We start from the raw sequence: 21,400 nt of genomic DNA on the forward strand, positions 1-21,400 counted from the left end.
CTTGCACTACCAGAGTCCGGCCGCAGGAGGTGTCGGTGTAGAGCGGCGTATTTATTCCTGCGGGTTGTCTTTTGTTTTTCTTTTGAAACCGCGGTTGTTCAAAAGCTTAACGGAACTTGGAAAGGGACTCCCACTCCCCTCCCTCCTTCCGTCGAGTTTGTGACTCCGAGATGGACAAAGTGTGTGCTATTTTTGGAGGTTCCCGAGGCATTGGCAGGGCTGTGGCCCAGTTAATGGCCCGGAAAGGCTACCGCCTGGCGATCATTGCCAGAAACCTGGAAGGGGCCAAAGCCGCCGCCGGTGCCCTCGGCGGTAGGTACCAAACTGGAGTTGTCCAGTTGTATGGCCGCGGTCCAGGCGCTTAAAATCTTTGTGAAGCGAGCGGGTATGGTCTTACAGGGCTCTGAGGTTTCTCGATGCAACCGCGTGCAGGCGCTTTCCCGTTCCAAGGGTAGAATGCGTCTCGTGCAGAAAACCCCGGTCTCCCTGTGCCTTGCAGAACGCCGACAGCGCAGCCTGCCGCCGAGGGCTGAACACTTGGGGTTTTCTTTGAGACCTCGTAGTCTTATAAGGCCCCACTAATAAGCACACTCCGCCCTGCGGCTAGTGCTAACCCTGAGGAACGTCGCTGTTGTGGGAGAGAGCCACGTAACCGTTTACTTTTAATGTAGGGAAAAGGGCGAGTTCTCGGCCCCCGGAGACAGGGCTGGGCCGAAAGGACTTCAGGCAGGAAAGGTGGGAGTGCAGGTATTAAAGGGCTCCCTTCAGTTTTGCCCAAGGGCGGTGCTTTGGCCCTGCGCGAATGCACAAAGCAGTGTTTCATGAAGAAACCCTTTTGAGTACCAGCCAGTTTTGAGATATACCTGGTTTGCTTTTAATGTTACTAAATTGTTTTGGTGAGTTTTGCAAATGGACAATTGAACTTTGTTCTGCCAAATTCTTTTTTATTGCATTTAAACTTCAGGATTTTTTATTTCCGGGTTATTAATAGTGGATTAGTCATTTTGTGAATTTAACTCTCCTTGAATTTAGGGAGAAAGGACGTTAGAAAGATCGGAAGATGCTATTTGTTTAATTACTAGACTGGACAAAATTATACTTCATTTACTATCAGGGAGGCATAGGGAGAATAGAAGCCTAGGGGTGCGTCTTGTGGCTCTTACTGTTTTTGTGTGTGTGTGGTTTGTGTTTTTTTTTTTTTTTTTTTTTGAGACGGAGTCTCGCTCTGTCGCCCAGGCTGGATTGCGGTGGCGCTATCTCGGCTCACTGCAAGCTCCGCCTCCCGGGTTCGCGCCATTGTGCTGCCTCAGCCTCCGGAGTAGCTGGGACTACAGGCGCCCACCACCAAGCCCTGCTAATTTTTTTTTTTTTTTTTTTTTTTTTAAGTAGAGATGGGGTTTCACCGTGTTGACCAGGATGGTCTAGATCTCCTGACCTCGTGATCCGCCCATCTCGGCCTCCCAAAGTGTTGGGATTACAGGTGTGAGCCACCACGCCCCGGCCTTTTTTTTATTTGAGAGGTCTTCCTTCCCATTATGTTGCCTGGGCTGGACTCCAACTCCTGATTTACTGGGCTCTGGAGATCTTCTCACCGCAGCCTCCCAAGGACCTGGGACTATAGGCGCCAGGTGTGGCTGTTCTTTTTTAAGTTAACATTATTGATCGGTTTGGTATCACCTGTTCAGTGCCGGTTGGGAGAGTATTGGGCTCTCTAAAAGAAAAAAAATCCTGTAAGTTATAACTCAGGGAGAGTGCCAGTGAATGCTTCTTGAAGCTCATATTCCTTGCCATTCTAACAAAGGAGGGGAAGAGTGGTGACCCTTACCGAGTCACCCCAAGCCTTCAGTGTTTGCTGGACTGGATTGATGCCATTAGTTGAGCTTTCAAAGGTGATTTTGGACACCACAAGTCTTCAGGTGAAAACCAAGAGTAAGACACAGGATGCTTTTGGGCCCTGCATTCCTCTGAATCGTGTTCCATGAGTGATTCGTTTTCATGTAGAAAGTATAATTCCCCAGGTCACTTACTGTTTCCAAAAACTTGATGTCGTAATGTTGGTGTAAGCATATTTGTCAAGGTCAGACAGGAAATAAGCAATTGTTTTAGCTTTTAAAAACAATTCTACATTTTAGAGTATTAAAATGGTAGATTATTACATAGGGAATGATGCTTTATTTTCCTTTGAAGTGTTTTTTGGCATTTAACCATTTTTTTAAAAATGGTAAGTAACAGTTGCTTTTAGTAAGAAGTGTTTCCCCCCTGTGGTTTATAGTTTTAGCATTTTTACAGCTTCCTGTGTTGTCTCGTCTCTCCTGATGGTCAGGTTTGAATAATAGTCGTTATAATATATGTGCCATAGTGCATCCGTAGCACTTAAAAAGAAGAAACCTCAGAGTTCCTGTTCAGGGCCAAAGAAACTAATTCAACAAAAACCTGACAGAATTAGACATAAATTTCAAAAAAGAATATAAAACCCAGAAGACTGTCTGATTGGGTAGCGTGAGTTCAGTGTTAAAGCTATAAATACTATTAGATGAATCTTACAGAGGCTTTATAACTTGAAAAAGCCCTCCCCTCTTTGTTGATTAAAAAGAAAATTTTAAAATTAACTTTCTGTAGTAGTACTTTATTTCCTCTTTGTTCCCCCATCCCAGTTTGATTAGACCAACTCTATGAAAGCCAGGCCTCATGACATTACTTTTTTAATCTCTAGGTTCTAGATTAGCACAGGCCTGCCATCTTAGGTAAATGCTTAACGAATGTGTATTGAGTACATTTAAAATTTGAGTTATAACTTATAATTAATTCTTATTTGACTTTGTTATGTAGGAGATCATTTGGCATTTAGCTGTGATGTTGCTAAAGAACATGATGTTCAAAATACATTTGAAGAGATGGAGAAACATTTAGGTCGAGTAAATTTCTTGGTAAATGCAGCTGGTATTAACAGGTTGGTCACAGATTTAAATAAATTTCTGATATATATTTACAACTTTTATTCCTAATATGTCTTTGATTAGTATAAGTTAATATGTTTATTTTATTTCTAACTGGGAGTAAAAACTATTTTAAAACTTGTCAATCCATAATTCTTTTATATTGAGATACAACATATAATAAATGTCCAGCTTAATCGATTTTTAAATTTTATTTTATTTTTTTTTAATTTTTATTTTTTGAGGCGTAGTCTCGCTCTGTCCCCCCACACTGGAGTGCAGTGGCGGGATCTCGGCTTACTGCAAGCTCCGCCTGCCGGGTTCACGCCATTCTCCCGCCTCAGCCTCCCGAGTAGCTGGGACTACAGGCACCTGCCATCACGCCTGGCTAATTTTTCTGTATTTTTAGTAGAGACGGGGTTTCACCGTGTTAGCCAGGATGGTCTTGATCTCCTGACCTCGTGATCTGCCCCCCTCGGCCTCCCAAAGTGCTGGGATTACGGGCATGAGCCACCGCGCCCGGCCCAGCTTAATCGATTTTAACATTGTAGTCATCACACATATTGAGGTGTAGAATGTTTCCAGTGCTCCAGAAGGCAGTGTCTTCTCAATACTTTCTTGTTGGTAAGTATTTTATGAGTTTTGTCACCATATATACGTTTTGCCAGTTTGTGAACTTAACACTAATAGAATCATGGAGTGGATATTATTTTTTAAAAGATGAATTTATGAGAGAATATTTAGAATAACATTAATTTTCTTGCTAAACAAGGCTTAGTATGACAGTTGCTCAGGTCATTCAAACTATTTTGGCTACATGGTACTACTTTTAGGGGTTAAGAATATTTCCACTCAAGCTGAGACGGGGTAAGAACCTGTCTTCCAAGTGGATCCTTTTTGGTTTATCAGTTGTTATTTTAATGTTTCTCAAGCCAAGTTCAAAATGGGACTCTAGGTGTTCTAGTTATTCTAGCTCAGATAGGAAGCACTTCTTGCACTCTACTTTCAGTAAAAATGTCATTAGTCTTGACTTTTTTTGTTTGTTTTTATCTTACTATATACTGTTATATGCTGTTTCATTTTGTAGGGATAGTCTTTTAGTAAGAACGAAAACTGAAGATATGGTATCTCAGCTTCATACTAACCTCTTGGGTTCCATGCTGACGTGTAAAGCTGCCATGAGGGCTATGATTCAACAACAAGGAGGGTCTATTGTTAATGTAGGTGAGTCTTCACCTTTGTGAATTTATAATTATCCCATAATACCTTACCATAAAATATTTAATCCGCTAATTTGTAATTTATTGTGAAACATGAATGAAATTTATATTATCTATGGAAAAGATTTAATTAATTGATTAATGAGTAAAATAAGAGTCACACATTCACATCCCTGTAGGAGTCAGGCCGGTGTTAAATGAGTGACACCACTGAGTACTAGAAAAATGACAGTACCAGCCATGTGATAAATGATATCGAGCGCCCATATGGAATGGTGGAGGCCACTACTCAGATTCAGTAGATTGTTGGTGTGCAAGAATGTGGTCCCAGTTTTGCCAGCAATTTTGATTTTTCAAGAGAAATTGGACCATCCTGATTTTTATGTGAAACTTTTTGTTTGTTTTTTTTAAATAGAGACAAGGTCACACTGTGTGGCCCAGGCTGGTCTTTAACTCCTGGGCTCAAGTGATCCTCCTGAAGTGCTGGGATTATAGGCGTGAGCCACGTGCCTAGCCAGGAACCTAATTTTTAAAACATGGACAAGGAATTAAAGTAGACAGTAGGGGCTAAGTAATATTGTGTACAGCAGTTGCGTGGGTTACTATTAAATCTTGTGTAGAGGTTAAAAGGAGGATAAAATTTCTCTGTTTTTAAGAATGGGTGTAAGTAACCCTTAGTTTTCAGTTCATCTAACCCACAGGGCAGATAAACTGTGGAGTATATGCCTGTAGAACTTAAAATGCAAAAAGACTTGAAATTTTATTTCAGTTTGGTAATTTGGAAATACTAGTATACAATTTGTTTTTATTTTCAAATGGTAAAACCTTAAAAGGCCACAAAAGGGGGATGCTGCTCCATACAAGTAAACGACCCTGTTCTTTTAAATGTAGGAAATGGTTTTTCAAGCCAGAATTTAGGGTTTTTCTGTTTTGAAAACGAGAAAAGGAAAGAATACTATGCTAATAAACTGAGGGGACATGAGAGCATTTTGGACATTTACCGTTAAAGATTTAAGGGATCTGTTTTCTTATATAAGAGATTAGTCAATGAGTCAACCTTTGCCTTTTAACACAGCCAGATAAGGACTTGGAATATTTATAAGTAGGCAGACAGGCCTGTATCTGTCACCTGATAACCTGAGGTATATTTATTTAACTCTAAAATATTCTTTTTGTTTTTAGGTGTATTTAAAAAAACCCATCAGTCCTCCTTATGCATGCAAAACTTTTAGAATTGAGCTAAAAGTAAATAATAGATAATAAAAAGTAAATTGAGAATCTTACTGCAGAAAGGACTACTTTAAACTGCCAGACACTTCATTGATATTTCAGAAATTATCACTTTTTGACCTGATGAAAAGTAGTGCGTGGCACAAATCAAAGCTGCTAAAGCTTCTGTTTGGTATTTCTTTTTTTTTTTTTTTTAAAGCCACTCATATTTAGCCACCAACTTTAGTGACACTATTGTTAGTAAGTTCTGATAACCTGCTACGATCTGACCAGCCCTGTTTGGTATTTTTTTTGTGCATGTATTTTTCTTTTTTTGTGTCTCTCTCTATTTTTTTCTGATAAACACTTCTTTTTCTCTCCATATGCATTTCTTCAGTCTGATGTCTTTTCTGTCTGTGTACTGCATAGTTCTCTTCCTTTATTATTAACTGGCCAACAATATATAATGTAGATAAATATTCTAATACTGAACTTGTTGATTCTAATAGATGTTTGGAATGTTTTCTTTTTTTAAAATTACTTTTAAAAAATTTTGTGAGGTCCTTGATTAATTTTTATATCATAAGTACAGGTCAGTGGTGCAGAAAATTACTTCCCCACTTCTGTTTTGCAAGAATTTATTTGCATATAGTTGATACTTGAATTAAAAATTATTACATATTCATTAGAGATGGTCACTCAAGAATCTTCAGCAGGCAGTACAATTTACAATACATCACTGAATGTAATGAAATTGCACTTTTACAAAATGTTTATAATTGAAGCTTTGCCAATTTAGATCGACAGTACAAGCATGTCTCGCAGATATTGTAGCTTTGGTTCTACTCCACCAGAATAAAGCGAATATCTCAAGAATGTAAGTCACACAAATTGAATTGCTGCAATCTCATGATAAAACAAATGAGTGAGGAGTTGCTTCTTATGTATGGATAAAGTTGTTTCTCAAGATGGAATCTACTCCTTGTGAAGATATGAATAGTGTTGAAATGACAAAGAATTTAGAATATCCTATAAACTTAGTTGATAAAGCAATAGCAGGGATTGAGAGGAGTGGCTCCAATTTTTAAAGTTCTACTTGGATAAAATGCTATCAAACAGCATCACATGCTGCAGAGAAATCTTTCATGAAATGAAGAGTCATTCAATGTGTCAAATTTTGTCTTATCCAATTGTTTAGTTTCTCAGTACATGTAAAAGTTATATTATGATATATTAAGTATGCAGTAGCATTATATCTAAAAAACAAAGTAAATATTGCTAAAAAATACTTTATTGCTAAAAAGTGCTAATGATCATCTAAGCTTCTTGTAAGTCATAATCTTTTTGCTAGCATAGGGTCCCGCCTTGATGTTGATGGCTGCTGACTGATAATGGTGGCTGTGGCAATTTCTTAAGACAAAATTTTTTATCCAAGTAGAACTTTAAAAACTGGAGCCACTCCTCTCAATCCCTGCCATTGCTTTATCAACTAAGTTTGTAGGGTATTCTAAATCCTATGTCATTTCAACACTATTCACATCTTCATAAGGAGTAGATTCCATCTTGAGAAACAACTTTGTTTATCCATACATAAGAAGCCACTCCTCACCCATTTGTTTTATCATGAGATTACAGCAATTCGGTCACATCTTCAGGCTCCAGTTGTAATTCTGCTCCATTGAAGTCTTGAACCCCACAAAGTCGTCCATGAGGGTTGAAATAACTTCTTTCAAACTCCTGTTAATGTTGATATTTTGACGTCCTGCCATGAATCACAAATGTTCTGAATGATATATGGAACAGTGAATCCTTGCCAGAAGGCTGTCAATTTACTTTGCCCAGATTCCTGAGAGGAATTACTATTTATGACTGCTATAGACTTATAAAGTGTTTCTTAAATAAGACTTGAAAGTCAAAATTATCGCTTGATCCATGAGCTGAAGAAAGGATATCGTGTTAACAGGCACAAAAACAACATTAATCTCCTTGCACATCTCTCCATCGGAGCTCTTTGGTGAGCAGATGCATTGTCAATGAGGAGTAATATTTTGTTTGTGGCACCCCAACAGCAGTGAACATCAAGAATCACTGACCACAGATCATTATAACAGACATAATAATAATGAAAAGGTTTAAGATGGTGTGAAAATTATCAAAATGCGACAAAGAGACACAGAGTGAGCACTGCTCACAGCGAGCCATGCTGTTGGAAAAGTGCTAATAGGATTGCTTGATGAAGGGTTGCTGCAAGCCTTCAATTTGTTAAAAAAAAAAACAAAAAAAAACAAAAAAACCCCCACAATATCTGCAAAGCACAATGAAGCAGAACAATAAAATGAGTTATGCACATAATTCAATTTTAGTGAGATTTGTCTTTAAATGAACTAGTTTTTAAAGAGAAAATGAGAGCTTTCTGCCTTATGTCTGTGTTGTAGAATCATAAAATTAGTCAGCTTTTGTCTGACTAATTTTTTTTTGGCTTTAACCTCTACCTGCTGGAAGCCTTTATAAATACCACAGAATTTTCATACAGAGTTTTCATCATATCTGACATACTCACAAATTAGAGTATGTCCCCTTCACATAATGGATCAATTTGCAAGCACCTGCATTAGCAGTTTTATATCAGCTGCTTTCAGATGCTGTTTTCTGTATGTATCTGGAGCAGACTTGGACTCTTATATCTTCCGTAAATGACTGATGACAATGGTTAGAATTTCTAATTTTAACAAAGGACAAGGTGAAGTGGGTTTTACCTTTTTGTTTACTATAAATTTTCTGAATTTTCAAGTAACCCCATTAATTGAATTTAATATGCTTGTTTTTTTTTTTTTTTTTGTCCTAGGAAGCATTGTTGGCTTAAAAGGCAATTCTGGCCAGTCTGTTTACAGTGCCAGTAAAGGAGGATTAGTTGGATTTTCACGTGCTCTTGCTAAAGAGGTAGCAAGAAAGAAAATTAGAGTGAATGTAGTTGCACCAGGTTAGTGAAAACTTTATTAAAATAACTTGATTATGATTATTGTTTTATCAGGAAACCATTATTTGGAACATTAGTAATTGACATCTTGGTAGAATAGTTTGTAAAATGATTGTGAAAAGAATGAAATAACTGGGAGACTCAAAAAAATTTCTTGTACCTCATATTCTATATAAAGTCTATCTATTAGCCTGTTTGCATTTATATAAAGGGCTATCTGAGGTAATTCATAAAGAAAAGAGGCTTATTTGGCTCTCGGGTCTGCAGGCTGTACAAGCATGACACCAGCATCTGCTCAGCTTCTGGTGAGGCCAAGGAAGCTTTTGTTCAATCATAGCAGAAGGTAAAGAGGTAGCAGGCAAGTCATATGGGGGTAGCAAGAGCAAGAGAGAAAGGAGGTGGCAGGCTCTAAACAATCAGCTCTGGTGTGAACAGCGAGAACTCATTTGTTACATGTGGACGGCACCAATCTATTCATGAAGAATCCGCCTCCATGACCCAAACACCTCCCGCTAGGCCCACCTCCGACACTGGGAATCACATTTCAACATGAGATTTGGAGGGGACAAACATCCAAAACATAAGAGTCTTTATTTTTAAATTTTGCACTAATGGAATAACTTAAGGTGGAGAGGGTCTTAGAGATCATTTTTTCCAGTCATTTTTGTAGATTAGAAAACTGTACCTGGGATTCAGAGTGACTTGCCTAAGGTTATACATCTAGTTTATGGAAGAACTGTTACTAAAAGCTTTGTCTTTTGATTTCCACCTAATGGAAGCTTAAAAATAATGTCCTGCCAGGTGTGGTAGCTCATGCAGGAGGCTGAGGCAGGAGTATTGTGAGGCCAGGAGTTCCAGATCAGCCTGAGCAACATAGCAAGATGCTGTCCGTACTGAAAGAAAAAAAAATTAGCTGGGCATAGTGGTGCATACCTATAGTCCCAGCTACTTGGGAGGCTAAAGCAGGAGGATTGCTGGAGCCCAGGAGTTGGAGGTTGCAGTGAGCTATGATCATGCCATTGTACTCCAGCCTAGGTGACAGAGCGAGACCCTGTCTCTATACAAATAAAAAATTTCTTTTTAGGTTTCCTTTATATCATTACACAAACTTTAGATAGTTTTGTTCTTTTACTACTATGGTCTGTGTAAACTATCTGGAACCTCCCATTTTCCTAATTTTTACTTTTCCATTATTTGCCTTTTGCCAGGTTACTAGTTGATAAAATTGCCTGGATTAATGAAAAGGGTAATAAAAAGGTGCTAAAACTCAAAAATACGTTATCACTAATTAGCTGGTGTGCTAGAAATTTTGATTAGGTATTTACTTGGTTTCTGAGTAACACAAGTGTTTTTATCTACCTCTGCCAGTTAGCCGTGGAATCTTTGTCCTAGCCTACTGTAGGTACTTAAGAATTAATCACCTATATAAGAAAAGGCAGTTTATTTTGGTTCGTTGGTCGTTTGTAAGGAAGAGAGGGCTGAAGTAGATGTTTGCCACCTTTCCCTTTCCAGTCACTAACGGCTCCAGCTTGGACCTTACAGTTGGTGTTTTCTTTGGCACTGAGGTTGAGCCAGCAGGTATCAGGGATTTATCAGAATATCCTGTTAACCCTTTTGGTCTATAGTGTGTCTTTATTTCAATTCTTTTTTTTTTGGCACAGCGACTAGCTACATTCAGACATTCTAAATCTATGAATATTTGATAAGTGACTGTGGTTCAGATACATCTATTTTCTGGGAGTAGGAAGAGAAAGAAAAAGAAAAAGCAATCCAAAAGCAGCATTTTTGTTATCTTAGTGCTGTTTTCTCTTTGTGTATGCTTTATGCAAGCTGATTGATTTTTAGCGTTAGCCTAGATGAACCATCTATGGAATAAATTATTTGTGGTTTGGAACTACATGTATTTGCTTCCCTCTCTTTTCAGGATTGGAATACTGTGGGTAATGAAGGGTTAATTTTAGTTCATGATAATTTAAAAGCTGAATGGTTTACAGGAAATGCAAGTGTTCTTAGCTAACAGTAACTCATGAAGTAAACTTTCTGGCATGTCTCCTACGTGCAGGGGCTGTGCTAGCTCCCCAAATACAGGAATGAATAGATATTTCTGCACAAGGAGCTAAGTATAGTGAAAAAGACTGACATGTAAACAAATAATTGCAATGTCTTATGATACATATAAAATAGAGGTACATATATGGTGCTATGGAAATGTTGAAGAAGGAAAGAATGCTTAATTTTGTCTAGTTAAGAGTAAATAGTTGTGAAGGCAGTAGACTAAATAGTGGGAATCCAGTTTGCATACTAAGGGGAAGTTTTAAGCTTGTTATGGAAGTGTGGTTGTAGTCTTTCTTTCTTAAAGATTTTACTTTCCAGTGCAGTCTTTTTTTTTTTTTTTTTGAAAGTGGTGGTTTGATTTATCACTCCCCTTTTTCGTTGAGCATAGAACCCTTATAGAGCATAATATATATTTATATATTATGGATTTCCAGTGCAATTTATACTACAGATAACGACCTGTAGCTGAACATGTTGCCATTTAATAGGGTGGCCTTTATGTGTTTTTAGCAGATTTGATGGTATGAATATGCATCATTAGTCAGAAGCAAAGTGCAACTTGAAATAGTAGAATTACATCAGTTCTATGGATTATTTACCAACTTTATTTTAGATAGTAATTTCAACCAGATTCTTCAACAGATCTTCTAACAGAGCTAACAAACATCAGAGTTAACAAATATGTGTCCTTTTATGTCAGTTTTCCTGGTCACCTTCAAATAGAGTTTCCAATTAGCAGGAAAACAGTTTAAAAGCAAATTATAACAGGAAAAGCAAGGAACAAGGAAAATAATACATTAGGCTGCCATTCATTGCCTAATACTGTTGACGGTTCTTATAGATCAATAGCTGCTAATCTTTGGTATTACTTTAAATATGAAATAAACTGTTCATGGTAAATCTTACTGATTGGAAAATGTTGAATATTAGAAACAATATTTGATAAATGGAACCTATAATGGCTATATTACTTCAAAAAAATGTGTTTTGAATAGATAATATTGTATAAAATTCAAAAGTACAAAAAGCATGAAGAATCTTTTCTCCTCTGGACATTCAGTTACTTAAAAGTAATTGCTGTTAACTACATAGTTTCTTTTGTATTTCATATAAGCCAATAAAGCAGGCTAGGCGTGAGTGTAAGAAAACACAAATCGTATCATACAATTCACAGTGTTCTGTATCTTCCTTTTTTCATAGAACAATATACCTTGGTGATGTTTCTATGTTTTTCCATTTAGAGCTGCTTCACTTTCTAAAATAACAGCTTTGTGGAAATACAATTCACATACCATACAATTCACCCATTTAAATTGTACAATTCAGTGGTTTTAGTAAGTCACAGAATTGTTCAATCTTTACCACAGTAAATTTTAGAATATTTGCATCATCTTTAAAGAAATCCTAAACCCATTAGCATTCATTCCCTATTTCTTTCCAATCTCCCCAGGTTTTGGTAACCACTAAACTACTTTCTGGCTCTACAGATTTGCGTATTCCGGACATTTCATATAAATGGAATCATGTAATAATTGGTGTTTTGTGACTGTTGTGTCACTTTTAATGGCTGAATGAAAACAGAAAATAATGTTTGTTTTAAGGGTATGCCTAACTTATTTAACCTGTTGTCTTTTGATGGGCATTTATTTTGTTCTGAACTTTTTCTGTTACAACTGCAGTGACAATACTTGTATATAGTTTATTTTACACATTTGCAAGTATATGAGTGTAATCTTGGGACTGGAACTGCCAAGACCTCAGAGGTATATGCATTTTTAATTTTGACAAATAGTATTGTGTTTATTTCTAGAGGATACTTTAAGTGTTTCAGCACTTTTATTTATTTATTTTTTAAGTTGAAGAGCTTTTGTGTTTACTGCTTGGAGAAAATCTTGGTGACAAAGATTTGCATGAGTTTGGCAGCTACTCAGAGCAGATATTCTAAGTGTTCTTATGTGCTGTTTGGAATGAAGTAGATTTCTCACTCTGCTTCCTTCTACAAACATAATATTAAGACAGAAATTTGTTCTGGTTAAAATCTTGGTTTGGTTTTTTGGTAAGAGCCTTATTTCTTCTCCCTTAGAAAAGTGTCTGTGGTTGTTTTTGTTATTTTTGAGTCCTGGAAACTTTAATCAAAGAGTGGACATCTGAGCTGGTAGATACATCAAATAGTGCCCCATCTCACAATCGTTAGTACTAGTGATAAGCTAAAATCCTGATGCCTTTTTAAATATAAAGGCTCTGCTGTATATAAAAATGTTGAAAACTAAAATAATGACCTAGGAATATGGAAATGAAGTGTTTCTATTTATACTATATAGCTAGTCAGAAATAGATAAAGGAAACAATCTTTTTAAAAAAAATTGTTAAAAATTTTTTTTGAGATGGGGTTTCACTCTGTTGCCTAGGTTGGAGTATAGTGGTGCAGTCTTGGCTCACTGCAGCCTTGACCTTCTGGGCTCAAGCTATCCTCCTGCCTCAGTAGTAGCTGGGAATACAGGCATAAGCCACCACGCCTAGCCTGTATCTTTAGAATTTATCAAATATAAATTCTCACTGGGCGGGAGCCATGCATTTACTTTTATGAGCAAGAGTATCCCTGTTCCTAAAGAGTTCCTGTAAAAATTGTACTGGGTTTTTAATCACATATATGGAACTAAACTAGAAGTATCTTTACTCTAAATTGGTTTAGTGCTTGTCATTTCAGTTATCTTTTCATTGACTTAAGAAGTGATTACTTTGTAGCCAATTGGAAACCTCTGACTGTCCAGGTGATGCAGTAGCATCATTTGTTGGACAGTGGCATCTACTGGCAGTTTGTAAATTTTATAGCCTATTTTGAAAGGCATTGTAAATATATACCTGGCAAAAAGGGGAGTAGAGCACACAATTTCCAGAATTTTATAAATGAAGTGAAAGAATGATATGGGGGAAGAGTCCTTTGGGGCCAAGAAGAGAGAGCACAGACCGGAAAGTAATATAAGCAGAAAGAAGGGTGTGTGAGTTGTTTAAGGACTCTACTCTTAATCTCTCTCTTCAAGTCTGTGATACATGATATGGAATCCAAGAGACTATTTATATGTCATGCCCTAGGTTGTGAATATATTTATAAATGAAGATCATGTGGTTCATAACCTTTAATGTAAAATGACATGGAAGTTCCATAGAGCCCAGAGTAATTTATCATTAGAGACTAGCTTTACATTTTTAATTTCTGATAAATTTTAATTTCTGATAAAGTGGGGACAGATACATGAGTTTTAAAAAGCTACAGACAGATTGTTAGGGCAGTAAAACTATTCTGTATGCTACTATAATGGTGGACACATGATATTATGCATTTGTCCAGACCTGTAGAACTGTACAGTTTAAAGAGTGACCTCTTAGCTTGTGAAGACAAAATGGTATTAAATAAATGAATAAATAAATACATAAAATAAAGAGTGAACCCTAATATAAACCATGGGCTTTACTTAATAATGTATCAATATTGGTTTATCAGTTGTAAAAAATGTGCCACACTAAGGTAAGATGTTAGTAATAGGGGGAAATGGGAAGGAGGGGTGAAAAGGGGGTGCATGGGATCTATCTGAACGTTGTGTTCAATTTACTGTAAACCTAAAATTCCTCAAAAATGTAAAGTTTATACATGTTTTAAAAAGCTACAGAAAATGAAGAGAGGCTCTTTGGACATGTGCTTGTCCTCCATAGAAAATAACATAATCACAGAGGAAAAACTAGCATTGGTGAATTCATCCCTTCCTTTCAGCTTGGCCTCTTTCATCCACTTTACTTTTAGTGCACAGTTCAATGATGGCTAGCAGCTGTCCCCTGATATTTGTTATCCCAAGTATCCATTCATAGGTCTCGGGAGAGGTTGTGGCAAGCTTTCCCTAAATAAATCACACCCTTGTCTTCTAAGCTTGAGCAGTAGAGGGAGACTCTTCATTCGAGGTGGGTGGCTGAACATCATTCCTGTTCTGGACTTCTTGTAATCATGTTGGATTCAGAAAGTACAGATCCGACCTAACATAGACATAGACCATAGCAGAAGTGAATCCAGGCTGTAATGTTTAACATGACCTTATTAAAAGCTTCAAGATGTCAGCCTTTATCTGTTCCATATCTAGCTTACTTGGTTGTTTTTGGGGGATCACATGTCTGTCCTCCAAATTGGAAACCCCTAACTCTCCAGGAGATGCAGTAGCATTATTTGTGGACAGTGGCACCTACTGGTAGTTTGTAATTTTTATAGCCTAGTGTGAAAGGCATTGTAAATGTATACCTAGCAAAAAGGGGAGTCGAGCAAAATTTCCAGAGTTTTACAAATGAAGTGAAAGGATGATATGGGGGAGAGTCCTTTGGGGCCAAGCAGAGAGAGCACAGACTAGAAAGTAATACAAGCAGAAAGAAGGGTGCCAGCCTGTGTCTGTGTGGTAGAAGTTATCTTTCCATCTCTCTGGGATTGTCCCTGAAAGTGTCTCACTGCTTAGGTCTCCTTGCCTGTCTAAGGCTTGGAGACCTTCCAGTATCTCATGCCTTATTCTAGATCTGCTTTTTTCCCCGAGGTGAAAAAACATGTTCAAATGGTCACTCACAACTTTTGTGGCCTTACTTTTTGTCTCCAAAAGGACAAACATATCAGAACTAGCATCTACCCAGAAGAAGGGCCAATCAGTTCCTTTCAACACAGCATGGATGAAAACCCAGGTTAGCATTAGTGCTTCTTGAATTGGAAGTATTCTAACCTCTATGTACCTACCAATGTGAGAACTGAGGGCCCTTTTAGGGGAACTTACTTTCCTAAATTTCAAGTAAAGTTGTCATGAAGGGTACTTAATGAGGCATACTTTTAATCTTTGAATCATAGGGTTGCAGGGCTAACAGAAACCTCAGGCCAGGCTGCATGGTGGCTTACGCCTGTAATCCCAGTACTTTGGGATCAGCCAAGGCAGGCTGATCACTTAAGGCCAGGAGTTTGAGACCAGCGCAACCAACCTGGAGAAACCCTGCCTCTACTAAAAATACAAAATTAGCCTGGTGTGGTGACGAATGCATGGAATCCTAACTACTCAGGAGGCTAAGGCATGAACCCGGGAGGTGGAGGTTTCAGTGAGCTGAGATCATGCCATTGCACTCTAGCCTGTGTGACAGGAGCCAAACTCCGTCTCAAAAAAAAAAAACAAAAACAAAAAAACCAAAAACTAGCCGAGCATGTTGACAAGCGCCTGTAGTACCAGCTACTGGGGAGGCTGAGGCAGGAGAATCGCTTGAACCTGGGAGGCAGAGGTTGCAGTGAGCCACAGTTGTGCCACTGCACTCCAGCTTGGGTGACAGAGCCAGACTGTCTCAAAAAAAAAAAAAAAAAGCAAAAAAGAAAAAAGAAACCTCAGAGATCTGTCATTTTCCATCTATGTCATTCATTTTATGATACAGAAACAGTCATTCAGTTGCAAATAGTATATGACTGTTGGAAACAGGCCCCCAAATGTGGCCATAAACTGGCCCCAAAACTGACCATAAACAAAATCTCTGCAGCACTGTGACATGTTCATGATGGCCATGACGCCCATGCTGAAGGTTGTGGGTTTACTGGAATGAGGGCAAGGAACACCTGGCCCACCCAGGGTGGAAAACTTCTTAAAGGTGTTCCTGAACCACAAACAATAATAGCATGAGTGATTTGCACCTTAAGGACATGCTCCTGCTGCAGATAACTAGCCAGACCCATCCCTTCATTTCGGCCCATCCCTTTGTTTCCCATAAGGAATACTTTTAGTTAATCTATAATCTATAGGAACAATGCTTATCACTGGCTGGCTGTCAGTAAATATGTGGGTAAATCTCTGTTCGAGGCTTTCAGCTCTGAAGGCTGTAAGACGCCTGATTTCCCACTCCACACTCTATATTTCTGTATGTGTGTCTTTAATTCCTCTAGCGCTGCTGAGTTGGGGTCTCCATGACTGAGCTGGTCTTGGCACATGATTTTTCTCGGGTTATAGCTTTAATAGTATTAGCAGAGCAGGAAACAGAATCTAGTTTAATGTATCCTAATCCAGTGGTTTTTTTTAACCACAAAATACTGCCTTTGAGAAAAGGCCAGGCCAGCAGAGTCAGAAGTTGAGCCTGGGATTTGCATAGTCACAAGGTCTTTCTTGCAAACCATTTCTACTGTAGTTTATCGTGTTTTTCAGTTTTTGTTTTTTAGGTTAAAATGCATCAATTTTTATGCTGAGAGTTTGTGAGAGTTACTGGGAAGTATTCTATGCTAATTTTGCTAGAGTTCGAAAAGAACTTAAAGGATAGTTGTGTCTGTCTTTGAGAAAATAACATGAACTTTTACATGTTTTTGACAATTTTTATTCATTCTGCTTTTATTATGAGATGAGGTTTGCTTCCTAGGATACTCTCTGAGGCACTTTTAAAAATACTTTTGTTGGCTGGGCACAGTGGCTCACGCCTGTAATCCTAGCACTTTGGGAGGCTGAGGTGGGTGGATCACCTGAGGTCAGGAGTTCAGGACCATCCTGGCCAACCTGGTGAAACCCCGTCTCTACTAAAAATACAAGAATTAGCTGGGCGTGATGGCATATGCCTGTAGTCCCAGCTACTGGGGAGGCTGAGGCAGGAGAATTGCTTGAACCCAGGAGGCGGAGGTTGTGGTGAGCCGAGATCGCACTACTGCACTCCAGCCTGGTGACAGAGTGAGACTCTTGTCAAAAAAAATAAAATAAAATAAAACAAAATAAAAAGGAAGATACGTGTGTCTAAAGGCAGGAAACTTTGGATAGCAAGAACCCCCATGATATTGTTAAGATGACTGGATTGCCTGTTGATTATTGTGACTCTTCACTGTAAATTAAGTTTCATTTACAGTTCGTTGGAAGTTCTACAGAGGCTAGTATCGATATCTGTGTTAGCTGCTCCTCCTTTTATTCTTGCATTCCTTCTGGCCTTCTCATTCTTAAAGATGAGAGGATATGAAGGAAATATTGCTGACTTTTAAAATAAATGCGGTAAGATTTTATGGCAGAGAAGACTGTATTTCACAGTGTAATTTCACAGTGAAACACACATAATACAAAATTAGTTTTGTTATTCCAGGCCTTCATTACAAACTATCTGAAGGTAGTACTGTGTGTATTTTTTCGACAACTTTTTATCTGAATACAAAAGTAATATATATATCTGTTGTAGATAGTTTGCAAAAAGCAGAAAAATATAAAGAAAATAAAAATCATTACCTGTAATTCTAGTATCTAATGATAATCACTGTTAATATTTTGGTATAATAATACTTTTTTCAGTCATTAGTATAAGTTTTTTGTTGTGTTTTTAATAGTGGTATAACAATTCATTTGTAACCTACATTTTATACACAAATGTTATTTTTAGATTTAAATATCCTTCTCTAGCATAATTTTAATTTTTTATTTTTATCTTTATTCATTTATTTGTATAAATACAAATGAATGCAGGTGCAGATGCAGTTTTGTTACACGCATAGATTTCATAGTGGGAAGTCAGGGCTTTTAGGGTGTCTGTCACCTGAATAACACACATTGTACCCATTAGGTAATTTCTTATTCACCTCCGTCCCACCCTCTCACCCTTCTAAATCTCCATTGTCATCACATCCATGTATACACATTCTTTAGCTCCCAGTTACAAGTGAGAACATATAGCATTATTTTTAATACCTGCATTATTTTGTTGTATGGATGTATCATAACTTATTTAACCAGTTTCTTATTGAAAGACATTTAGCTTGTTTCAGTTTTTCCCTAATGAAAGTGTCATTCATAAGCTTCGTGATAGACAAATCTATGAATATTTTTCACAAGACTTTTAAGAATATGCATAGATATATATTCTATTCTATATGCATAGAATATGCAAACCTAAAGAAAGGGAAGTTCAGTAATTGCACAGTATTGCGTAATAAACCAATGGCCTAATGTTAATTCTTAATTCATTGTTTACTTCACATTTATTATGGTACTTTAAAAGGCAATATATTTAGGTTTATCTATGGTTTGAGCTATAAATGATTTAGTTTTAATATAAGGCAATTTGGAAACTATATTTTTGTGATTGCACGTTAAATGTTTACTTCACATGTCATGTTGAACTTTTAGTCCATCTATTTTTCCTGACCTTAAAAAAATTTTTTTCTAACTATTCTTTTCATGAGGTTAAGTATTGCTTTCTTTTTAATAACCCAAATGATTGAGTAATATACAGGATACTGATTTTAAGTTAAGCATTTTATTAATAATGTGTATTTGTATGTCTTGTATTAATCTTATAAGATTTTCTTCATAAGTCTACAGTTCTCCCTGGTATATATTTGCAATTATTTAGGATTAGTTGGTTATATAATACGTAGTTAGTTCTTTATACTATAGAACTTAATACATTCTTTAGAACATATTCTCGTCAGGCTTTACTGAATACACCAATACTATATTAAATTTTGAATTTTCTGTGTTTACTTGTATCAGAATTCGATATGATCATAAGATTTTAAAACACGTATATGGGAAATGCCGGCCTTTCTAATCATCAGCTACCAAATCAGTTCATGTGTCCACTTTTGTGATGCCTTCCTTCCTTTGACACTACTTTCCACTCTCTTCTATCCCTACCTTAGTGAAAATTAATCTCTTCTGTGGTATTTTATGTATACTTCTATCAGGATATTCACCAGACTTCTTACATCATAATTGGGTGTTCAAGTGACCATTTCCTCCACAAATCATAGGTTCCCCAAAGAGTGGAATTTTGTTTCATTCATGTTTGTATCTACTTACTTACATTTTGCTAGGTGGGCCAGATACTTGGGGGTCAGATATTTTAGTGTCCAGTAAATATTCATTGAGTTAACTTGTATAAAAATATAGGTTTGGTGTCTTGATTACTAACAAAACTATTTTGTTTTGTTTTGCTTTTTTTGAGATGGAGTTTCGCTCATCGCCCAGGCCTGGGGCGCAGTGACGCGATCTAGACTCACTCCAACCTCCGCCCGCCTCCCAGGTTCAAGCAATTCTCCTGCCTCAGACTTCTGAGTAGCTGGGATTACAGGCGCCTGCCACCACACCCAACTAGTGTTTTGTATTTTTAGTAGAGATGGGGTTTCACCATGTTGGGCAGGCTGGTCTCGAACTCCTGCCCTCAGGTGATCTGCCCGCCTTGGCCTCCCAAAGTGCTGGGGTAACAGGCTTGAGCCACCACACCCAGCCAACAAAACTATTAAAATTATTTAATAATTTCAAATTATAGAGTGGGTGTGGTGGCTCATACCTGTAATCCCAGCACTTTGGGAGGCTGAGGTGGGCCGATCCCTTGAGTCCAGGAGTTTGAGACCAGCCTGGGCCACATGACAAAACCCCATCTCTACAAAAAGTACAAAAACTAGCTGAGTGTGGTGGTGCACACCTATAGTCCCAGTTACTTGGGAGGCTGAGGCAAGAGGATCACTTGTGCCCCGGAGGTCCAGGCTATAATGAGTCGTCTTTGCACCACTGTGTTGTAGCCTGGGTGACAGAGCAAGACCTTGTCTCAAAAAAAAAAAAAAATTTCAAATTAAAATGTTCAGAAACAAATTTATTATGTTTTTTTGAAATTCAGCAGATGTGTTAGTGTGTACCATTTTCAACTAAACAAACGTTTCTCTTTTAGGATTCGTACACACAGATATGACAAAAGACTTGAAAGAAGAACATTTAAAGAAAAAAATTCCTCTTGGAAGGTTTGGAGAAACTATTGAGGTGGCACATGCGGTTGTGTTTCTTTTAGAATCACCGTATGTTACAGGGCATGTTCTGGTAGTGGATGGGGGATTACAACTCATTTTGTAATTTATAGATTATTCAGTTATAGGGGTGGTTAGCATCAGGGGCACACTTTGGCTGCAGATTAGACAATTATACCTACATGGGTAACATTTGCTAATCAAATTTGCTGATGCTACAAATGTTAATTTCTGTCTTTATAAAAATATGTCTGAAAAGAACAATGTGTGACAAATTTTTTTTTTTTTTGGTCTAAGTTACAGCAGTGTTGTTTTGTTTAAAAAGCCTTCATGAGATACAATTCACATACCATATAAATCACACATTTAAAATATACAATTCGGTGGTTTTAACATATTTAAATATATGTGCAACCATCCCCCAGACAAATTGTGTTTTCTAAAGGGTGTGGATCCCTTAACTTTGGTTACCTTACAGAGTGTAGCAGTCTTAGTGTATAGACATTTTGCAAGTCATGTAGACAAGTATTGATTTATATATTTTGCCTCAAAAGGGGAAATATTATATTGTCTAATTATGATGAATTATTTTCTTGTATCAAGCTGAATTTTCTAAAAGTTAAGCTTATGGGCTATTACCAAAATAAGAGTATTTAGAGGACACTGATTCGTTGTCAATACTTTAGCGAGCCAACTAACGATAAATATATTCCTTTTGCCTGTGCTTGGGTGATCAGTTTTTATACAAGTTGCAAAACATAGTGTTCATTAAAGACATGAATTTAGAATTGATTTCTTTGAGTGATATTTCTCTTGATTGAGCAACTGGACAAAATATTCTGCAAATTTAAATGTGGTGCATTTGACCCATTCTTGAGAAATTCTCATAAGTGATGAGGATTAGCCCTTATCTTAAGGTTTTAATACCTGGTACAGTAGTGAGCTGCATAGATCTCATGAACTTGGGACGTGTTTTTTATTCATGAAGAACTTAGAATAGTGAACTATTAATATTTAAAAACAGAAATATAACATTTAAAAAATTAAGAGTATTTTGCATTAGTGATTATGATTCTTATCCCAAAATTCTAGAAAGTAATAAATTCTGTATGAATAACCATAAGTAATAAATAAATTTGCAATAACAATAAATTAAATGTCTTTACAAGAAGCAGTTAAAGCACTGGGTCCTAAGTGAGAATATTTGCCTGGGAGTAGAAATAAAGACACAAACTGAATGTAAAATACC

General features: G+C 37.2%; 1 protein-coding gene across 3 annotated transcripts; it reads left to right on the top strand.

Moving 5' to 3' along the window:
- Positions 1–7: 7 nt before the first annotated feature.
- Positions 8–20,412, top strand: CBR4 (carbonyl reductase 4). 3 transcript variants are annotated; one of them, XM_026446692.1, is made up of 5 exons: positions 8–312; positions 2,830–2,950; positions 4,024–4,160; positions 8,211–8,345; positions 20,079–20,412. In XM_026446692.1, exons 1-5 carry the CDS (start codon positions 171–173, stop codon positions 20,255–20,257), a joined length of 714 nt encoding a protein of 237 aa, XP_026302477.1. In that variant the 5' UTR covers positions 8–170; the 3' UTR covers positions 20,258–20,412. The 3 variants fall into 3 exon arrangements, with proteins under 3 accessions (XP_026302477.1, XP_026302479.1, XP_026302478.1); XM_026446693.2 differs by lacking the exon at positions 8–312 and adding an exon at positions 350–896; XM_026446694.1 differs by lacking the exon at positions 8,211–8,345 and having other exon boundaries at positions 20,079–20,404.
- Positions 20,413–21,400: the final 988 nt, after the last annotated feature.

The sequence above is a fragment of the Piliocolobus tephrosceles genome, chromosome 3 (assembly GCF_002776525.5).
Source record: "Piliocolobus tephrosceles isolate RC106 chromosome 3, ASM277652v3, whole genome shotgun sequence".
NCBI classification, from domain to species: domain Eukaryota; kingdom Metazoa; phylum Chordata; class Mammalia; order Primates; family Cercopithecidae; genus Piliocolobus; species Piliocolobus tephrosceles.

Coding starts and splice junctions, on each gene's coding strand:
- CBR4 (XM_026446692.1), top strand. CDS start 171: ATGGACAAAGTGTGTGCTATTTTTGGAGGTTCCCGAGGCATTGGCAGG. Junction 2,951..4,023: donor AATGCAGCTGGTATTAACAG/GTTGGTCACAGA, acceptor TTCATTTTGTAG/GGATAGTCTTTTAGTAAGAA. Junction 8,346..20,078: donor AGTGAATGTAGTTGCACCAG/GTTAGTGAAAAC, acceptor TTTCTCTTTTAG/GATTCGTACACACAGATATG.